Genomic DNA, 18957 nt, shown 5'->3' with positions numbered 1-18957 from the left:
GTATCCGCAATCTTGTTCTTTTGGTCGCTACCCAAAGCTCATGACCATACAGTAGGTAAGGGTAGGGATGTAGATCGACGGGCAAATCGAGAACTTCGCTTTTACGCTCAGCTCTCTCTTCAGCACAACGGACCGGTACAGCATCTGCATCACTGCAGCCGCAGCACCAATCCGTCTGTCGATCGCCCGCTCCCTTCTCCCCTCACTCATGAACAAGATCCCGAGATACTAAAACTCTTCCACTTGGGGCAGGAACTCGTCTCTGACCCAGAGTTGAGGACGATGGCCCCAGACTTGGAAATGCTGATTCTCATTCCCTCCCCTTCACACTCAGCTGTGAACTGCTGAAGGTCCACCACCTGATAAAGCCAACATCATCTGCAAAAAGCAGAGGAGATTCTGAGACTGCCCAAGTGGAAGCCTGCCGCTACTTGGCTACACATAGAAATTCTGTCCATAAAAACACAGGGCAGCCAAGGCGATTGGCCTACTTCTTCAGCCTGATGGCTCCCTTCACCCCCACCATCTGATTGACAGGTAACAAACACCTTGCAATCACAGCTCAGCACAGCATCTTCAGCAATTGAGGTGCTGAACATGGTGCATTTTTCCCCAGTGTCCCTCAGAATGCTGTCGAAGCTCAGCTGGAGGTGAGAGCAAGCCAGGGGGATACTACAATACCCACCCCAGCCTACCGCCTCTCACCACGGGCAACTCCAGGAGACTAGTTCCAGAGCCCAAGCTGTGCATTAAGGTGAGCCCGACTATATCTACCTGGTACTTCTCAACCACACGCACTTACTCAGGCTCCTTCTCCACCAGAGAGCTGACGTTCAATGTCCCAATCATTAGTCTCAGTAGGCCTCAGTAGTCCTATCCCAGGCAGGGTGAACTGTTCCCTAGATTTTTCACTCATAGGGGTCTTTTGAATCACTCTTTGTCTGGTCCCTCACCCAGGAACCAATTTGCCATTGGAGACGCTACCAGGGGGCAAAAGACCCCTGATAAAATAGCTCTTGGGATCCCTGGGACACACAAACCCCTCCACCATGATAAAGAACCGATTCAAGAAGATAAAATTGCTAAAAAAAAATGTAACATGTAAAGAGACTGAGTGCGAGACAGTAAGAGACAACACAACTCCCTGATTTTGTTTGTCACTTTGGCAAATTCTTCTTATTAATAAGTTTAACAGTCCACATGTCAACATGTAAACAGTGGACAAAATAGAGATACACTGAGTTAGGAAGAAAGAGGGACACTGAAAAGATATGGTTAAAGGAAGAGGGGTTTTGGATGGTTTCTTTGTCAGTGGGATAGTTATAAAAGTCAGACATTACCCTCCAAAAATAATTTAGCTTTCACCTCAGAAGACAGTTTCTGGGGTTTTTTTAACACATCATTGGACCAGTGAGAAACGTTTGGGGCATTCACCAGAGAAGAGGGTCTCATGCTAATAGAGATGTAGCCAAAATATTTCATTGTTTGTCAGGGAATGAGGTCCGGTCCATTGGGACTCACGATAAGAAAACACTGGAGTAAAACATTTTAACAATAACTACATATAAAAACCAACAATGATGAGATAAGTAAGACAAAAATAGATGAACACATTTAAGATGAACAAATGTTAGGGCGCGTTTTTCATCTTTCTACAAAAAAAAAAATCACCCAGACACAGAAACAAGGATGCAAATAAAAACACAGTTGAATTCCAGAATGTTTTGTGGCTTCCCGAAGCCGAGAGGTAAAAGAAAATAGGAATTAATATTAATGGCAAACCTCGAAACGTGACGTTTATGGCACAGTGCCCGGGGTGATGTATAACTTGTTTGTGGTGAGCTAACTGCACCTTCTACAGCCTGTGTGCCGAGTTGTGAATTATGCATCCATTTAGGAAATTAGGTCTGAGAAATATCTAGGCCAGCCTATAGAGCAGTTTCTTTTCATTGTTCTGAGAGAATGTCAAACTAATGAGCATAATTTCTGCTTCCTCCTGTTGGGACCATGAACTAGTGACTCTGAAGTCCCCTGACCACTGGGTACATCTAATTGTTAACTAGACAGGCAGCCATTCTTAAGAAAATTAATTACAAAGTGAAGATAGATCATTAGGCCCTCTAATTATTGTCTGTGGTTTTAATCTGACGGATGCTGCTAACAAGCACAGCACAGCAATGAATGAAGTTGTTAATTCGAGCACATTACTGGTCTCTGTGTCACATCCCCAGACAAACAAACTGTGCTTGTTTTCAGCTGAACTCTCACCTTCAGTCCTCCATGACAGCAGAAGCACTAACAGAGGGAAGGTGTCCATGACTGATCAGTCAGTCCAGTCAGTCCATTATTCAAAGCAGAACGATCCTGAAACAACAGTGATTCTGTTATTCCCTTAATGGATGCAATGGTCAATCATAATTGCATGTTTTTAACCATGACGGCTATCACAATAGTTCATTTTTGACCACAGAGGAATATCAAAACATTTATCATTTATTCATGGTTCCCAGCATATTAACCCTCATTATTATGATGATCATGCAACTTCTAAAGCTTTCTGTTGCCATCTGTTGTGAATATTTTAATGCCTCCATGATAGATACGTACAAAATTTTGCAAATATATTCATTGTTTTAAGAGGTTGAATCCTCACAACTTTGAGGCTCATTTGGCTTTTCCTCTCATGCCAGCAGCAGGACAAACACTTTCTTCACGCTTTAAAAATATCTCAGATTCTCTACTAGATAGCTTGGCAGAAACATTTTGTAAACAACTCCATGATTCTTAGAGAAGGAAACCATGACAGCATTATTAGTAATATTAATACAAATTCTATTAACTCCTTTCAGCACCTTAGAAATGCCTGAACCTTCCACAGTTAAATATTGAGGTCGGAAATTAAATGCATTCAATTTACTGCCAGATTCCTCCTTATTGTTGATCTGCCTCCACTGTCTGTACTTTCTGTGTTAATTTTAGAACTCCAACACAAAAAATGATGAAAAGAAAAATGTGACAAAACATCTGTTTGTTAGATTCAAACCCTGTGAATTTACACTTTTTAAAAAAATGAACTCGGAATTTATTTAAATTGAAGGCATCAATGCAAACAGAGCCTACCCGAGTTACACAAATTGTAAATTAAGTCTGAATAAACCTGTGATAAAGCTCTGTGCTCTCTCTAACACAGGTGCAGCGATCGCTACACGCTCAGAATAAACACCATCTTACCCCTCAGGTACAGTGTGAGCTACTCGATCAACTGCACTTGCCTCCTAACCATTCCTTTCTCAAACGATCCAAAGCAGCATTTTCAAAAATCCAGCTGTGTAATATTTCACTCACCTTGATCTGGAGTTTCTGTGTATGAGAAGCAAACAACGTCATCGATGTTTTCTAATTCCGCCTCATGCGTGGTGCTCAGCCATGTCACCCCCAACTGTCCCGTTAAATATTACCAAATTCAGTGGGAACTTTGGCCCATGCTGCACACACACATACGTAAATACACAGTGTGGGAGAGACTGCAAATATTGCCCATTGTAATTCCTCAGATCCCAGGGGCCTTACAGAGTCCCTCCCTTTTGAAATTATTGAATTTAAAGGATGATGTATTTTTATTGGAACACAGTAAATGTTTGATGGATCACAGAATACATCACTTTTTTTTTTATAAAAGGGGGAATCTTTGGTTTTTGGTCAGATCAAGAGAGCTAACACATCTGTAATTAATATTTTCTTCTACATAATTATCACATTTCATGACAGTTGTCAGGCAAATACTGTAATTTTTACTGTATTAATTTTTTTGACAGTTATAGTTATTACAGCACCCCCCACTCTAACATGCAGATCAATTTATTTATTTTTTGAACTTTTATGTACTATGTGCTTCCTTTCTGAACTTTTGGTTGATATTCTGTGTCTCTCCATTAAAATTAAACATAATAATAAAACACTGTTCCTTTCTTTGTAAGTGAGCAATCTTACAAATGCAGCAGGGGATCATGTAACTATTTCCAACACTGTAGTTATTCATTGAAAGAATTTATCTGTGGCATTCCTGCACACATTAGACGTTGGTGAATACTGGGCATAGTAACAATGCCTATCCTGTAAAGCCTGTACTGCACATGCCTGACCCTTTTTTGATCATCTATCTAAAAATAACACTGCATGTTCTCATCCACCTCTACAAAAAAATCTCATGGGACGAGGCATTTGTTTTCCTGTTGACCCCTACACTCCCCAACATGCACAATAGCCCATTCTTCTTTAAATATGCCAACAAAAGAGTTTAAATAAAGATCCACTGAAAATGTTTTTACGAGTCCACTTTATTTTCTTTTCCAACATCTCAGCCACATCTCACTCTTCGTTCAACAAAGTGCATTGATTAGACAGCATTTCTGGCAGAAGTAGCTGTGGCGGTGGTGGAGGGGTTTGCAGTCTTGCAGCATGTGTCTATTTCCTTTCTCGCTGCCATTAGAAGTCGCAGTTTGAATTCACACACTCGCCGTTAGATAAGGTTAGATAAAGTTAGGAGCACAAGAACAGAACTGTTATGAAAGAGAGTGACTTATGACCCTTTGAATCTACAAGCCAGGAGTCACAAGCTAGGATATGCCAGGATTTCCTTCTTCTTCTTTTTTTTTCTTCATAGGTCGCCGGCCTTTGAAGAAAAAACTAGAACTTCTACAAGTACAACATGGGAAAAGGGTCTGAGTTTAACAAAACAACTGCCATGAGCAGCTTTTACAAAAAGCTGCTCATGGCAAACAACCAAACCAACACCGCTAGGCTACTCTGCTCGTTTTTCATTACAGTATGTCTGTACACGCAAAATATAAAAATTAAGTCAACATTGCAGTCAACAGGGAAGGGTGTAAGGCAAATGTGGGTTAGGCGTTTTCAGCTGGGATGGAGCCTTCAAGCACATGACCAGTGGTTTCCAGTAGGGTCATGTACTGCTTTGCGGAGATGTAGAGGGGCTTTCTGATGGGGCTGAGGGGGGCGGGCCAAGTGTTAAGGGTCGGGAAGAGATGGAACGGGAGGCTCCTTCGGGCTGCAACACAAGAAAAACAGATGACTAGAAATAGGTCACACATTACTGAGTTGTCCGTGGTGGTTGAGGAAGACACCACCATTGCCACGCCTGTGCCACCCAGCGTGCCGGCACCTCCTGAGGCACTTCTGAAGCTCACTTAACAGCTTTCACAAACGAGGCGTGACAGGGGCTCGCAGGGGCTGGCGCACAGCTTAGAGAGGAGGGAGGGGAGGAAGGAGAGTGGGCACTGCCACTCTTTCAGGGCCAGCTTTAAAGCTATTCTTTCAGTGAGACATAGAGGCCTTAAACACACAAAAGAGCTAAAAGAAGATTAGAATTATTATCACCACAAATATCTTCATTAGTCCCACTGACTCAGCGGGAAAAACAGGGAATAGTGAGATGGTGGATCTAAGTGATCCCCAGGCATGCTGTGTACCCACTGAAGCTGTTTGCAGATGGAGTCAACAGTGGCAGTCCTCTCTGCCGCAGCGTGTTTGGAGTCCTCTCCAAACACGCTGCGGCAAGTGCAGGTTAAAAAGATAACTCCTTCCAAAGACCAAGGTGAAGCAAGCAGGATCTTAGCGCTTTAATGAAAAACTTGCCTGTTTTAGATATTAATGCATGCCACTGCATCATGCATACAATACAGGTTGCGTAATTGTATTTTGCACAGAGCTTTGTTAGCAGGGTCAAAGAAGCACAAAAAAAAGAAGGAAAAAAAAAACTGTACTGAATGCAAGTTTATCTTTTTAATTAATCTGGTTACATAAATGCCAAAGAGAAAAGCAACACACAGAAGTTTCTATCCATTCTTCTACCGAGCCACATGACATCGCGCTGCCCTCCAGTGGTAAAGCAGAAAAAAGCAGAGGGTTTTACCTGGAGAGGAGTAAATCGACATCACCAGCATCGCTCAGCTTCAACTACTCAGCCTCTTCCTCCTGTTAGAAGACAAAATCATGTATTGATAACCAACACACACACACACAGAAAGCAAAGACAAGTGGCAGTGGTAGAAGGTCGGATTAAAATCTGTTTAAAGTGCCTTTGTGTATTCTATTCTAATGTTTCTAACGGTGCAAGCTTTAATGTGTGGGGAGAAGGAAAAAAAAAAGAAATCCCAATGATAGCTGAGACTCTGTCATTGTTAAACCTTTTACCTGGATGAGTCTCATCAACCGGAGAAGGATTTGTGGGATTCAAAGTGGAAAGACTGCAGTTGTTTCTTAGTTTGTTGCATAAATAAACTATTTGAATTGCAATTTAAAAAAAACAAAAACAAAAAAAACCACAGTCTTTACTATGAGTGAGCTACCAAGATGTGTGATGTGTGTTTGTGTCGCAGACAAAGATCTTCCCTCTTTACAACACTGGACCAGGCATGGCAAGCACAGGCAGAAGACCACATGTGACAAACTGCTGTAATACTACCTGTGTTTCTTCCAACTCTTCTTCTTCTTCTTCCTCTTCCTCCTCCTTTGAAAAAAATTTAAAAATAAAAAAAGAAGAGGGAGGGGGCTATGTGAAGTCATGGCTTAAATAGAGGGAAGGTGAGATGACTTCCCATGTTAGTGGCTGTGTTAAAAATGGAGAAGATGTCATTTGAGAGAAGCGTGGGCAGTGGTGATGACAGCAGGGTTGAAAAAAACTGAGGAAACTAGTGATGGAGTTCTGTTTTTAATGAGATGACCTAAGTGAGACAAGAGTGGTGCTTAAGCAGGCGCACCGTGTAAGATGAGGTTAAACTGCGTGTCACGTGTTTTAAGTGTTACCACTCAAGCCGTGGATGCTGTTCCTGGTTAGTCTTGAAATAAATAACACGCTCACCGAGGTTATCTATTATTCGATCCTACAACCACTTTATTCCAACCGGTGACCCAAACTAAGAGTCGTCTAACGTGAAATATTTTTTCTTTTTCTCCGAGTATTGCATGAGAACAAGATGTGCTCCGTCTCCTCCATCTTCTTTGAAACTTGTCACATCCACTTCACATCCACTTTGTTCACATTGCTCTTGGCAAAAAAGGAACAAAAGCCATGGCTTCTTTAAAAAAAAAAAAAAATGTCATCCTGTCAAGTCAGTGCGCCCCATCTCCCAGTACAACAAAACCAAACATGTCTGAGTTATCCTCACGTGCGTGCAGGCCAAGTTTTAAAAGAAGACAACGGAACGTTCAAGCTGTCTTTTTAGGTATCAAAACTAAAAAAGTGAAAACGTCTTGGCAGACTGGCAGAATGTTTCTCTGTGAAAGTTTCATAAAAGTTTGCTCCAACTCTGAACAACCTCATCTTTGTCCTGGCTTGTTTGAGGCCATATGAGTTACACTGCACACAACATTCACTGAACCAATGACAATTACGATCTTGAGGAGAGACAGAGTTCGCCTGAACATGTGCACACAGTCTTTCTCTGCAATCGGATCATGCATGAAAAGAAAAATCCCAGTCACACTCTGTGTGATTCACATCGTGCAAAACATATACAAAGATTCTATAATCCAGATATACCTCTTGCACTTCAGCCTCTTCTTCCTCCTGTGGAACACGAAATCAGGCAGTTTTGAAAAAGAAACCAACATTATGGTCCATATGTGACTCACATATCTGTTACTACATGAAATCCACCTTTAAGGTTTAGGTCAAATATGATCAGGTTTATCATGCTGCAAACCAGCAGGCATGTCCATGGAAAGTGGACCTAAAAGTCCATGCAGCACACCAAAAGAAAGAAGAAGAAAGGGAGAGAAGGGCAAGTCTGTCAAGCTTTAAAAAATTTTTTTAAAAAGTAGAACCACCAGAAACTACAGCACTGCCTTATTCGTCTTGCTCCTGCAAGAGAGTTTGGACAAGGACAAAACAGATGGGAAGGAAGAGCGGAAAAACAGCAGGGCGAAGCAGTGAAGCATAAGCAGTGTAAACTCAAGCAGAGGCTGGAATGTCTCTGAGAAGCAGAGCCCTTTTCACACAGCACTTAGAACCAGACTTTTTTTTTTTTTTTTAAACAACTTGGACTTTTTGAACCAACTGATTATTCATTGTGTTAGTGTGTTGCAGGGGGCAGAGTCTGATTTAGGGAAAACCCTTGAGATGAGCAACGCTGGGTGAAAAACCGGCTGGGCTGACTCGCCAGACTTCAAACCCTGTCCACAGGGTGCAGACTGAAAAACAGTGCGAGAGCAAGTGCGTGAATTTGCTTTTTGAAAGTTGGGACACATGAAGTTGAAAAGTTTTGGGGATGTGTCCTGACAGGCAAAATCCAGGGGAAAAAAGGCCCACAAAGCACTCTTTCAACATAATGACATAACTGAGAAAAATGGATTATTACGTAAACACTGTTGTTACCATTATTGTCTTTTTTTAATGAGCCCTATAGTGGTCATTTCTTTATGAGAATTACTTGAGGTGCTGTATTAATCATCACTCTGGATGGTACGTCTTTGACTTTGACTTGTGTTGTTTTTTTGGTCTTTTAGCATTTTACTCTGACCCCTTGTTATCACAGACACGAGGCAACCAATTCATTGTATCTGGCAAAAGACAAAATATGCTAACAAGTAGTGAAATACTAAACATTGAAGGAATGCTTGAGGTGTGAAAGGGATTAATAATCTGAAAAAGTAATGAGTCACTGAACAAAAACAACAAAAAGAAAAAAACAAGACAAACTCAGGAAGGCTAGAAGCAGTTAAAAAACAAAACAAAACACATGAATCTACCTCAAGCTGTCGTAGCTCTTCTTCCTCCTAAAAAGAATAAAAAAATAACAGGCAGCAGGTCAGCCAGCTGTGTGGGGAGCAAAATAGCACAAAAGGCATGCGGTATGGAAATGTCTTATGATTTCAAATGAAACTATGGGAACAGTCGAAGTTGTCAGGAAGCAGCTAGAAAACTGGGAAGAAATGAGGAACGGGATGTTAGCAGAAAGACAGGAAAGGTCAAAAAAAACTTGAGGAGATAGTAATAAAGAGAGAGCAGAGAGAGGGGTAGACTGGTGAAGTCTTCAAAGTTAGCAATTTAAAAGGCAGACCAAGTCCCTCCCAAACCCATCTGGACGACCTTCCCTGATATCTGCACCATCAAACCCACACTGCTGATGACTGTATGGAGGAACCGCACAGAAAGAGACGATCAGAGAAGCACAGTTACCTCTGACTGCAAATCCTCTTCCTCCTGGAGGGAGCGAACCAAGAGGGCAAAGGAGTCAAATGTCATACAGTGTGTGTGTGTGTGTGTGTGTTTGTGTACATGAGGAACCAGCAGAAACAGCTCTGATATTGATGCATCTAGACCAGGGGTGTCAAACACAAGGCCCGGGGACCAGAATCAGCCCCGCAAAGACCTCAATCAAGCTCATTGGGGGAAATGTGAATTAGGGCATAAATGTTGAAAAGGATAAGCGGAAGCGAATGGATGGATGGATGGATGTTGGATTTTAAACTGTATTTTTTTTATCCTAAATATATAATTTTTTGGTGCTTTTCCTACAGATAAAGACCTTTTAGCATTCTTGCATTTACTACAGCTGCATTTCTTTATTGTGCATAAAAACTGAGAAATACTGAAATTAATTTATATTAAAGGGGATTGAATGCGTCGTTAAACTGTGTGTGGGCTGTATGTTGGCCACAATGTAAATTGAGTTTGACCCCCCTGACCTAGCCTGTGTGAAATGAGTCAGGTGAGGGATGGGCTGGAACATGAACTCAAATAAAAAACAAAAAAAACCAACATATCAACTCTGAAATGCTAAATGAGATCAGTCATTTGGTGTTTAACGCGTGAGTCAATTAGGCTGCATGCAGCCTATCTCAGTTAGAACTGCTTTAAAACCCCGTATTATAAGTGTTTACACTGCACAAGATTAAAAGACATATTTTAAATCGCAGAGGTTTCTTAAGCACTCAGATTTTTGTAAACTGCGAAAGTGATGGGAGACAAAGAGAGAGAAAAATTCTAGCTGGCCTTGACAAGCACAGAGTGAGGGAGGCGGTACAGCATGTTTTCACTGCTATTCAAAAGTGTGGGGTCACACAAAAAAATTCACATTTTTTGAAGACTCGCCTTAATCTTTAAATGAATAGAAAATACAGTGAAGAAATCAAGGTTACCCGCAATGAGAAGTTCATCCTTCCAACTCTGGTTTCATTTAACACACCTTTGCAGAGCAGTTTGTTAAAGTAATGTGGAAACCTTCACCCCACGCTTCCTACAGTAAACGAAGTCACTTCCCACAGCAACTCAGAGAGACTGGTCACTCTGTTATCACAGAATAGCAGCTTACTGCATCTTCTCCAAAAAGATCTACCAAACTGTGGAGCGTTGGGATGGTGTTGCAAAACACAGTGAAAACATTTAACGTGCCTCACTTGTTGGAAATCCCCCTTACTCTGTATAAATATCCAACTTTAGTCCCAGCAAACTGCCTCTAAGCCGCTACATTTGTCCACAGTGCCAAAAAGAAGCATTTTTTGATTTGTTCACCACAGATTTAGATTCCCAATCTTCTTTTATCCCATGTCAGAGGAGTTTTTGTTGTTCCCCATTTTAATATTTTACTCTAATTGAATAGTGCGGTTTTCATCCAGAATCTTATCTGTCTTGTGATATATTGTAGATAACATTAAATGAAGCTATTAAGCTGAAAATCTGCAGGGGGTTTGTTTATCAGACTAGAGAACTTGTCTTCTTACTTAGTTTTGCAGTTAAACCTTCCTCTTCTCTTTCTTTTCTAGTTAGAGCCAGTTTGTGCTGGTTCAGGAGGGAAATCTTCTCAGGACAGAGTAAACTCTCTGCTATGAAGTCTTAAGGATCTTAAGGTTTTTTTTGTTTGTTTTTTTTTTGGGGGGGGGGGGGTCCATTTCCTTGGATGGAATAGTCCTGGTTTTTTAGAACAAGAAGACTTAAGTTTTAGAAAAGGGCTCTTTTGGGGCCATTATGAGACTGCAACTGACTCATGCAGACTAATGCTTCACACACTCAACTAGCCAAATTTAAATTGTTCCTTTGGAGGTATAATCATTAATTTTTGGAGGTTATTTGATGCTCAAAAAAAAAACAAAAAAAAAAAAACAGAATGTTGTAACTATGCATTAATAAGTGTGTAATTCAATTTTCCAACAATTTTATGTATTCTCATAAACTTAGTGTCCAAGCCCAATAATGTTAGATCAATTTCAAAGAAAGTTTCACTAACACTGGCTAACAGCAGCTAACAGTAGCAGAAACAGGAGTGCTTACTGATAGAAAAGTTCAATCTATCCTCAACAGCTCACCTGACTATGGCTGCCATCGGACAGAAGTGAGATTCACTGCCTTCTAGCAGACTCCTTTCACAAAATTTTACATCCAAAATAATGTAAAAAAAAAAAAAAATTTAAGTGACCCAAAACTTTTTAGAAATCTTTTATAAGTTTAGCTCATGTCAGTGTCTGAAAGTCTGACAAGTACACATGTTTGGGTAAAGGTGAAGACTGGTCTAAACCAGCAATGACTGCAAAGAAAAGAAAGAATTAATAAGCACCCGCTTAAATTATTCTGCATGCGTTCCACAGTATGTTAATAAATTATTTTCCCTTTCAAATAAAAAAGATGAAATACACATGTCATTTAGTGAATGCACATAGTTATTAAAAATGCTGGGATAGTAACTGCTGCTGTTTCTGTGTATTGTGTCTATAAAACATCAATAAAGCACTGTTCCTTATTAAATAGTGAAATAAGTGTTACGTGAATTTTTTAGATAATCTCACCTGTTCTTCTTCCTCTTCTGCTTGGCCCTCCTGACAGTGGAGATAAGATAGCATTAGAGACATCAGAGATACACTCAACACACACATACACACACACTAATTGGACACAGCCACATACCAGGCTCATTAAATTAGACAGAGTGAGGAGCTTCTGGGGACCCTATACTAACACACCTTGACCAGGATGGTTAACAGTAAGTGAATTGTGTCATCAACTCAAAAACCAAACATAAGACACCTAATGGAATTGACAGAAAGGCAATAATAAATAAATTAAACATCCGCTGGCAATGATGAGATGTGTAAGAATGATGATTAGGGATCTCGGAGAGGTGAATTAGTAAATTACTGAGTCCAGGGAAGGAGACTTGAGGAGAAGGTTGACGGGAACTTGAAAATGAGGGAAACCTTAAATGTGGAGTAAAGGAGGAGATTAAGGGGAAAACAAGGATTCTGAGTGGAAGAAATCGGCATTCCAGGGATGGAGGCAGAGGAAAAACGAAGGGAGATTAGGGTCTAGTTAAGGAGCAATTACAGTGTCTTCTGTGACCTCGTCTGTTTCTTCCACTGCTGCCTCCTCCTCCTCCTTCTCTGTGGGGTCTTCGTCTCCTACCGTTTCTGCAGTCTCTTCCTTTGCTGCCCCCTCCTGTTCCTCCTCATCACCCTCACCTTCTTCATTCTCATCAGTGGCCTGCTTCACCTCTTTATTTGAATCCCCATTACGATCCTCCACTGGAACCTTGTTGTTGTAAGGTGTAAACAATAGTGTGTGAAAGAAGAAATACACAAAGAAATAAAAAAAAATCTGATATACTACTTCAGACACTGCTTTAGCAGCATTACGATGGTTGGCTCATCAGATGAAAAGGTTTATGAACTCAAAACAATGATGTTATCCTGGTAGGTTGTCATCCAGTTAAATAAATAAATAAATAAAAATAGGAAGGGAAAGCTAAAAAGTCAAGGTGTAGGTTGTTAGAAAACAAATCCAAAGTTGGATATGCTAAAAATTAATACTGACAAAATGAGAATATATAGATATTTTTCTCTTTTCTGTAAGAAAATTATTAAGTTACAGCTAACAGCAAATTAGCTTAACTTAGCCTAACACGAAACCTGTAAAAGGAAGAAACAAACAAAGAAAAACAGGTAACAGTATTTGCCCAACATTCATTAGTTTAAAAAGTTTACTGTGCCAGATTAAACACACCAAATGTAACGTGTTAATTGTGAAGCACTCATTTGCTAGATTCGCTACCCTAGTCTACCTGTTTTTACCATGTCTGCTAAGCTAATACTAGCATAATTTCACATTAAATTTTCAGTTATAAGAGAGGTACAATATGTTTTTTTTTAACATATTGTGTTATCTCTCTTTCAAATAGCCAATAAGTATCTTTATCCAAATGTCAAAGTATTCTTCTACAAGGCTAAGTCTAAAAAAAATCTTATTCACATTGTTAGTTCAATTATCCAAAAATACAGGTTTGGTCTAAAGTAGTTTGGCGCTGTCTTTCTGAAGCAGGCCGATGTGAAAAGTGTTCCTGGACTGTCACAGTTAAATGCAGTCATCATTTACAATACAGGTTTTTGGCTTTGTCTCTTATGTGAAGGGACTGATGAAATTTTATTGATCTCATATTGAGAATATATACTGTAACTGGTGGAAATTCTAAATATATTATTAGTAAATTGTTGACTACTAAGTCACGTTTTCTCTGTCATATGACTCTTCTGAAGCATTGCCTACTTCAGAGACTAAAATTATGAAATTGTGATAAAAAATTATAAAGAACATGAAATGTAACAGTAAAATGCAATATTGTTGCAAATAGGACAAGAGATCAATGCTGCAGAAAATAGTTACTCTTGGGGCTAAAATTTGGGAAATTAGAAAGGGAAATCTGGGCTACGGTAGGTAAGCTCTAGTAAACTGAGAACTAGCAGGAATTTTCTCGTGGTAATAATCTTGTCAGAAATTTGCTGAAATAAAGATGTTATTAAATATATCTATTAGAAAAAAATAGCTTTTGATAAAAATAAAACATCTAATTTTACGATTTACACACAATCATACCACAGTTTGGTTCCTTCACAGCCCTTTGGCAGTCTGAACACAGCAATGCAGTGCCACAGTGTTATGATGACAAATCAGAATAGTGTGTTATTATGAGCTCACATTTCTCACTCATGCAACACCAGAATTAGTCGATGTGGTAAATGAGACGGGGCAGCCATGAAGAAATCAGGAATCTCTTTAAGTCACCAGTTATGGACAGAAGGAAAGTTGTTAAGTGATGCTGAAAATTTAAGATGAGACACGGTGAAAAGAAACTAAACACGGACTAAATGAAGGCATTACTATTGTGTCGTCAAGGTTTTCCTCAGCATGGGTGCCATTCTCCACAATGTTATCCTTGTCAGCTTGCTCTGCTTCCTGTACCAAGGAAATTACCAGGTTTAACACAATCGCGTTGACATTTAGTGTCCGGATAACTTGCCAAAATGTCCACGGCATGTTTTTGTTTCTTTTAGTCACTCAGATCTGGTTACCTACAAAACAAGTTCCACTGCATCTCATTTCAACACATTTAATTGTTAAAGAAAAAACAAATTTCAGTTTTAAATTTTAAATAAATTGAATTTCGAAAAATGTGTTCGAATCTCACATCAGTCAAAAGCAGATATATGAAGACTGGAACTTTGGATAAATACAGTTAGGGCCATAATTACATAATTTTAAATCAAACAATTAAGATATGATTGAAGTGCTAAACATCCATTTCAGGGGTTTAACTAAAGCAATTTAGCAATTACAGCCATTTTTATACACACTTCCCCATTTTCAGAGTCTCAAAGGTAATTGGATAATTGACTGATTCATTTTCACAAATCACCTGCTTGCTTAACACCAAAAGGCCAGGGACATCACAGACAGCTAAAATGGATGAATACAACTTTACAACATCAAACCAAGGCGAGAACACTCGTCACAAGGTAGGCATCTCATTGTCAAGACCTACAGTCAAGAGACACCTTATTAAATGTAAATACAGCGAGTTTACAACAAGTTGCAAACCTCCGGTTACACTCAAGAGCAGGAAAGTCAGATAAGAAAACATCTAAAGGAGCCTGAACAGCTCCGAAAAAAATCTTTGAACAGAAACTAAGATGCAACAGAATAATTGGAAGAAAAAAGTAAGTAGAAGGAGAGAAATAGATGTTATAACATGGGCATGTATGGCTGCCAGTACATCTGGGTCACTAGTGTTTATGATTATGTGACTGATAGAAGCAGCAGGATTAACTGTGAATTGTACAGATCTGCACCCTGTGCTCAGATTTAGCCAAATGCTGCAAAACTGATCAAACAGCTTTACAATGCAAATGTATATCAACCCAAAGCGTGCTGCAAAAGAAACCTATGAGTTCCTCAAGGCAAAGAAACAGGATACTCACAATGGCCAAGTCAGGCATCTGAGCTCAACCCAACAGAGCAGCTTCGTAGTTATTAAATACACAATCAAATGCAGAAGAAGCAACAAGGGAAGGTGGCTGCAGTAAAAAGCTGGCAGAGCATCTTAAACAAGGAAACACTACATTTAGTGATGACCATAGGTTCTACACTTCAGGCGGTCATTAAAAAAAACAATAAACAATCCTTATATTTAAAACTATACTAGTTGTCCGATTACTTTTGAAGATCAGAAAAGTGATTACTTTGTACAAAAAGGGCTGTTTTTCATAAACAGTTAACACTTAACTGATGTTAAACTTCCTGAATTAAAGCCAGTAGTCTGCACTTCAATCACATATTGGCTGATCTAAATCCCACTGCGTTGGTGCAAAGAGTTAAAACTACAAAACTTGTGTAATAGTTCAAATACTTATGGACTAAAGTGCAGCCTAAACTAGGTACACACAACCTAATTTCTGAAAGAATTTTCCTGTGATGAGCATAAATATGGTCTAAATTATTTAATATATGAATAGACAGACTATTTGTTGCATCTTTGTTTTTACTTGTACATTATGACAGCACGGGTGTTCTTATTTAATTGGGAATTTTGTTGTACACATGAAGTTTTGAAAATTCATCATGGTATTTTCAGACTTTTTATTGTTTTATGAGCCATAAATGATAGAAACCCCCTCATTATAAGAAGGGAGTTAAACCTGTTTGTGTCCAAAGTGATAGCTGGATACATTGATTTCATCTGATTACAAACCTTTCAATAACAATAAAGAAGAGCATTTATTCTTCTGACATTCTTTTGATTCAAATAAATCACCTTAAACTCTCAAGTCTTACCTGGAAAACTAAAACGTAACAATATATCATAATGTTGCAATTCATATACAATCGATAAAAGAATATTGTGTATTGAAGAAGGTCAAAGCAGAATTAGGCCAAGCTGAATTGTTGGACTAACTGTGTTGTATCAGTACTAAAGTAAAAGATTAGAGATATTAGAGAAGAAATGTGGCTTTTGCATACGTTTTCCACAACATACAGTAGAAAATAGTACTGACCTTTGACCCAGGAGGAGGGGGCAACCCCAGGAAGGTGTACACTAAATTGTCCTCTTTGGCATCAAAGAATGTGTCATAGTCCTGCACAAGATTTAGAGATCTAAATCAATACAATAATTTACTTTCCCTCCTATTTTAACTTTGTTGCTACAGTTGTTCCATTATAGACATTAAAGTGCATTTCCTATGCTTTTCTCTCAATATTCTGAAGGTAGTCACAAGTTAAAAACATTGGCGTATCTGAATGCGATGTATACTCACCCCACAATAACTCTCTTCATTGAAGATTTGTGGGGGGAGGGGGATGCCGTTGGCTGGCTTCTTGTCCTCAGGGACGTTCTGCCTCATCCACATGCGGTTGTCCTCATTGCACGCGATGTCCAGTGGAGTGTAGTCAACTTTAAGAGCCTCCAAGAAGCCAACCACATCTTGCTGCTTCTTCTTGATCTGCGAGGCAGAGAAATCCTCCCTGATTGCACTGTACATGAGGAGAATCCTGGAATATTTAACCTCAGGATGGCAGCTGCAGCATTCTGGTGTTTGGAATATTAACTAACATTATTTAAATGACGGCATGGATGCACATCTGATGCTCTACATAGTGCTCCCTTCCCGTCCTCTCCTACTAAGTAAACACAGAAACCACTGACAACAATTTAAAAGAAGTACGAGTTTTACTTTATTTTGCATTATTTTCTACTTGGTTTATTATTATTGTCTATGGAACAGGTGTCCTATCTTCTGTGTGTTTTTTACTTATCTTGTTTTCATTTCGTATTTTTTTATTAATATTTATTGAGTTTTTCTACTTCATCTATCGTTGTATATAAGTTGTTACAGGTTGTGTTTTACGCTGTGGCTTAATTTCATTTCCCACGCAACTATCTCAGGCTTTGCAGTCAATGGTCTCAAAATGAGAAAGCAGGTGAGCAGCAGTTGTCTGGGCAGAAATCCATCGTTGATACCAGAGGCTTCAAGCTGATAGGAAGGCAATGCTAACTTAAAAAAAAAAAGCTCTTGTATGCAGAAGAGCATCTTTGAATGCACAGTACATCAAACCTTGAAGCAAACGGACTACAGCAGCAGAAGACCACACCAGGTGCCACTCCTGTCATTTAAGGACAAGAAATTGAGACTACAATTCATACAGGCTCATCAACTGGACAACAGAAGACTGTAAAAACATCACCTCGTCCAATGAGTCTTGAGTTTTTCTGCAATGTTCGAATAGGGTCAGAATTTAGAGTACACAAAATGCTTCCATCCTGCCTTGTATCAACAGTTCAGGCTGCTGGTGGTTGTGTAACGGATGTGGATCTCAGTACAATTAGCCCCCTCAGTAGCAACTGAGCACCATTTAAACACCACAGCTGACCCTATCCATCCCTTTATGACCTAGCAAGGTGTGCCTCATAAAGCAACTCTTGAGTGTATATTATCTGATCTTATTTTATTTTAAGCCCTTAAATAAGCAGAAGCCCAACATGATTGCTTTTTCCAGCTTCTCAGATGCCAACATATGCTATTATCCTTGTGTTATATGGTGTTGAATGACTAATAGTTTTCTGTTTTGGTCTGTTAATAATCCATAATACATGTTTCTGGGCTCTGGTGAAGGTTAAATGTCTTCATGTTTGATCTTTTTACTTATATCTACATCTGCTGACAGAACATATTTAAACTGCTAAAAAAAAAACTGATAAAAAAGTGTAAAAATGAAAAAATAAATCAATAAAAAAAAATACAAACAGCAGGGTCGAAAAAGGGACAAATGAGAGGATAAACAATGATGCATTTTCTAAGAGTTAATGAGGACTGTTGTGGTCAGTCATTGAGTGTCATCTGCTAATACGGGTAGATGACCATACCCGCATGAAACAAGTCCACTCAAAGGATAAACCCCAAGTAGTGTGTGTTGTGATACAACACTGCTAAGTGGGCCCCAACCACATTAGCATGGCCAAAAGTGGATGTAAGAAATAAATTCACCCTCCACTCTGCTGTTATCATCCCACCTAACATACACACCGTTACCTCAATGCGAGTCTGACTTAAAGTTTCATGTTAAATCTCTTTTTGGGGGAGACACCGACGTCAAGCGTCTGCATATGGGGGTCCTTAACATGCAAAAAAAAAAAAAAAAAAAAACCTTTGGGAGCCCCTGTTCTAGAAAGCTCTGCATATAAATCACATCAACCTGCGAAACAATTAAACAAAGAACCAGAGCCTCTCAGGCGTAAACTCAGGCACAAATTAAGCCGTGCACTTGCCTGCAGTGTTTAGATATGCCTAATAAAAGTCAAGTCACATTCATTTCGAGGTTTAACGCTCTCGTGTCACTGTATGAGTGACAGTCCTGGCCGGTTACAACCACAAAAGTTCACTTTAGGAGAAATAAATCCTTTGGAGTAAAAAGCTTACCGCTGTGGATCCCGACGAAGACGCGAGGAAAACTTTAATGACCATTTTGCTACAATTTATTTTGTCGAGTATGCAACAAGCGGTCTCTTAAAGGAGCAGGCAGCCTTCTCTATTATTAGAGCACACCCTGGACGGAGACATAGCACAGCGATCACTCACTCACTCTCACACACACACGGTTATTTTTGTCTCCAGGCTCCATTA

The 18957-nt window shown here is 39.5% G+C and overlaps 2 protein-coding genes across 25 annotated transcripts in view; both read right to left on the bottom strand.

Moving 5' to 3' along the window:
* The window catches only part of igsf5b (immunoglobulin superfamily, member 5b), a 29910-nt gene extending 26353 nt beyond the window's left edge, over positions 1-3557 (bottom strand). For 3 of the 5 annotated variants that reach the window (XR_014877872.1, XM_085184252.1, XM_085184256.1), the window contains exons 1-2: positions 3346-3530; positions 2269-2364 (exon numbers count right to left, since the gene is read on the bottom strand). Coding sequence is in view for 4 of the 5 variants with exons in the window: in XM_085184252.1 (XP_085040378.1) it covers positions 2269-2317 (49 nt within the window). In the remaining variant the exon portion in view is untranslated. The other 2 variants (XM_085184254.1, XM_085184253.1) reach the window with 2 other exon arrangements.
* A 764-nt stretch (positions 3558-4321) lies between these two features.
* Positions 4322-18957, bottom strand: sh3bgr (SH3 domain binding glutamate-rich protein). 20 transcript variants are annotated; one of them, XM_085184260.1, is made up of 12 exons: positions 18754-18953; positions 16594-16779; positions 16333-16413; positions 14162-14236; positions 12335-12538; positions 11800-11829; positions 9197-9220; positions 8767-8793; positions 7559-7585; positions 6482-6526; positions 5930-5991; positions 4322-5065 (listed from the first exon to the last, which is right to left on the bottom strand). In XM_085184260.1, exons 1-11 carry the CDS (start codon positions 18796-18798, stop codon positions 5974-5976), a joined length of 762 nt encoding a protein of 253 aa, XP_085040386.1. In that variant the 5' UTR covers positions 18799-18953; the 3' UTR covers positions 4322-5065; positions 5930-5973. The 20 variants fall into 20 exon arrangements, with proteins under 20 accessions (XP_085040386.1, XP_085040387.1, XP_085040400.1 ...); XM_085184261.1 differs by having other exon boundaries at positions 6482-6523; positions 18754-18952; XM_085184274.1 differs by lacking the exon at positions 14162-14236 and having other exon boundaries at positions 18754-18957.

Source organism: Neolamprologus multifasciatus, chromosome 14 (assembly GCF_963576455.1).
Source record: "Neolamprologus multifasciatus chromosome 14, fNeoMul1.2, whole genome shotgun sequence".
In the NCBI taxonomy this organism is placed as follows: domain Eukaryota; kingdom Metazoa; phylum Chordata; class Actinopteri; order Cichliformes; family Cichlidae; genus Neolamprologus; species Neolamprologus multifasciatus.
Note: the sequence above shows the minus strand (reverse complement) of the source record. Positions and strands in the feature narration are given on the sequence as shown.

Excerpts from the sequence above, each read along its gene's own strand:
- sh3bgr (XM_085184260.1), bottom strand. The coding sequence starts at position 18,798 with ATGGTCATTAAAGTTTTCCTCGCGTCTTCGTCGGGATCCACAGCG. Across the intron at positions 12,539-14,161 it reads AAAACCTTGACGACACAATA|GTTCCAGTGGAGGATCGTAA; the intron begins GTAATGCCTTCA and ends TACAACAACAAG. Across the intron at positions 7,586-8,766 it reads AAGAGCTACGACAGCTTGAG|GAGGAAGAAGAGGCTGAAGT; the intron begins GTAGATTCATGT and ends CGTGTTCCACAG.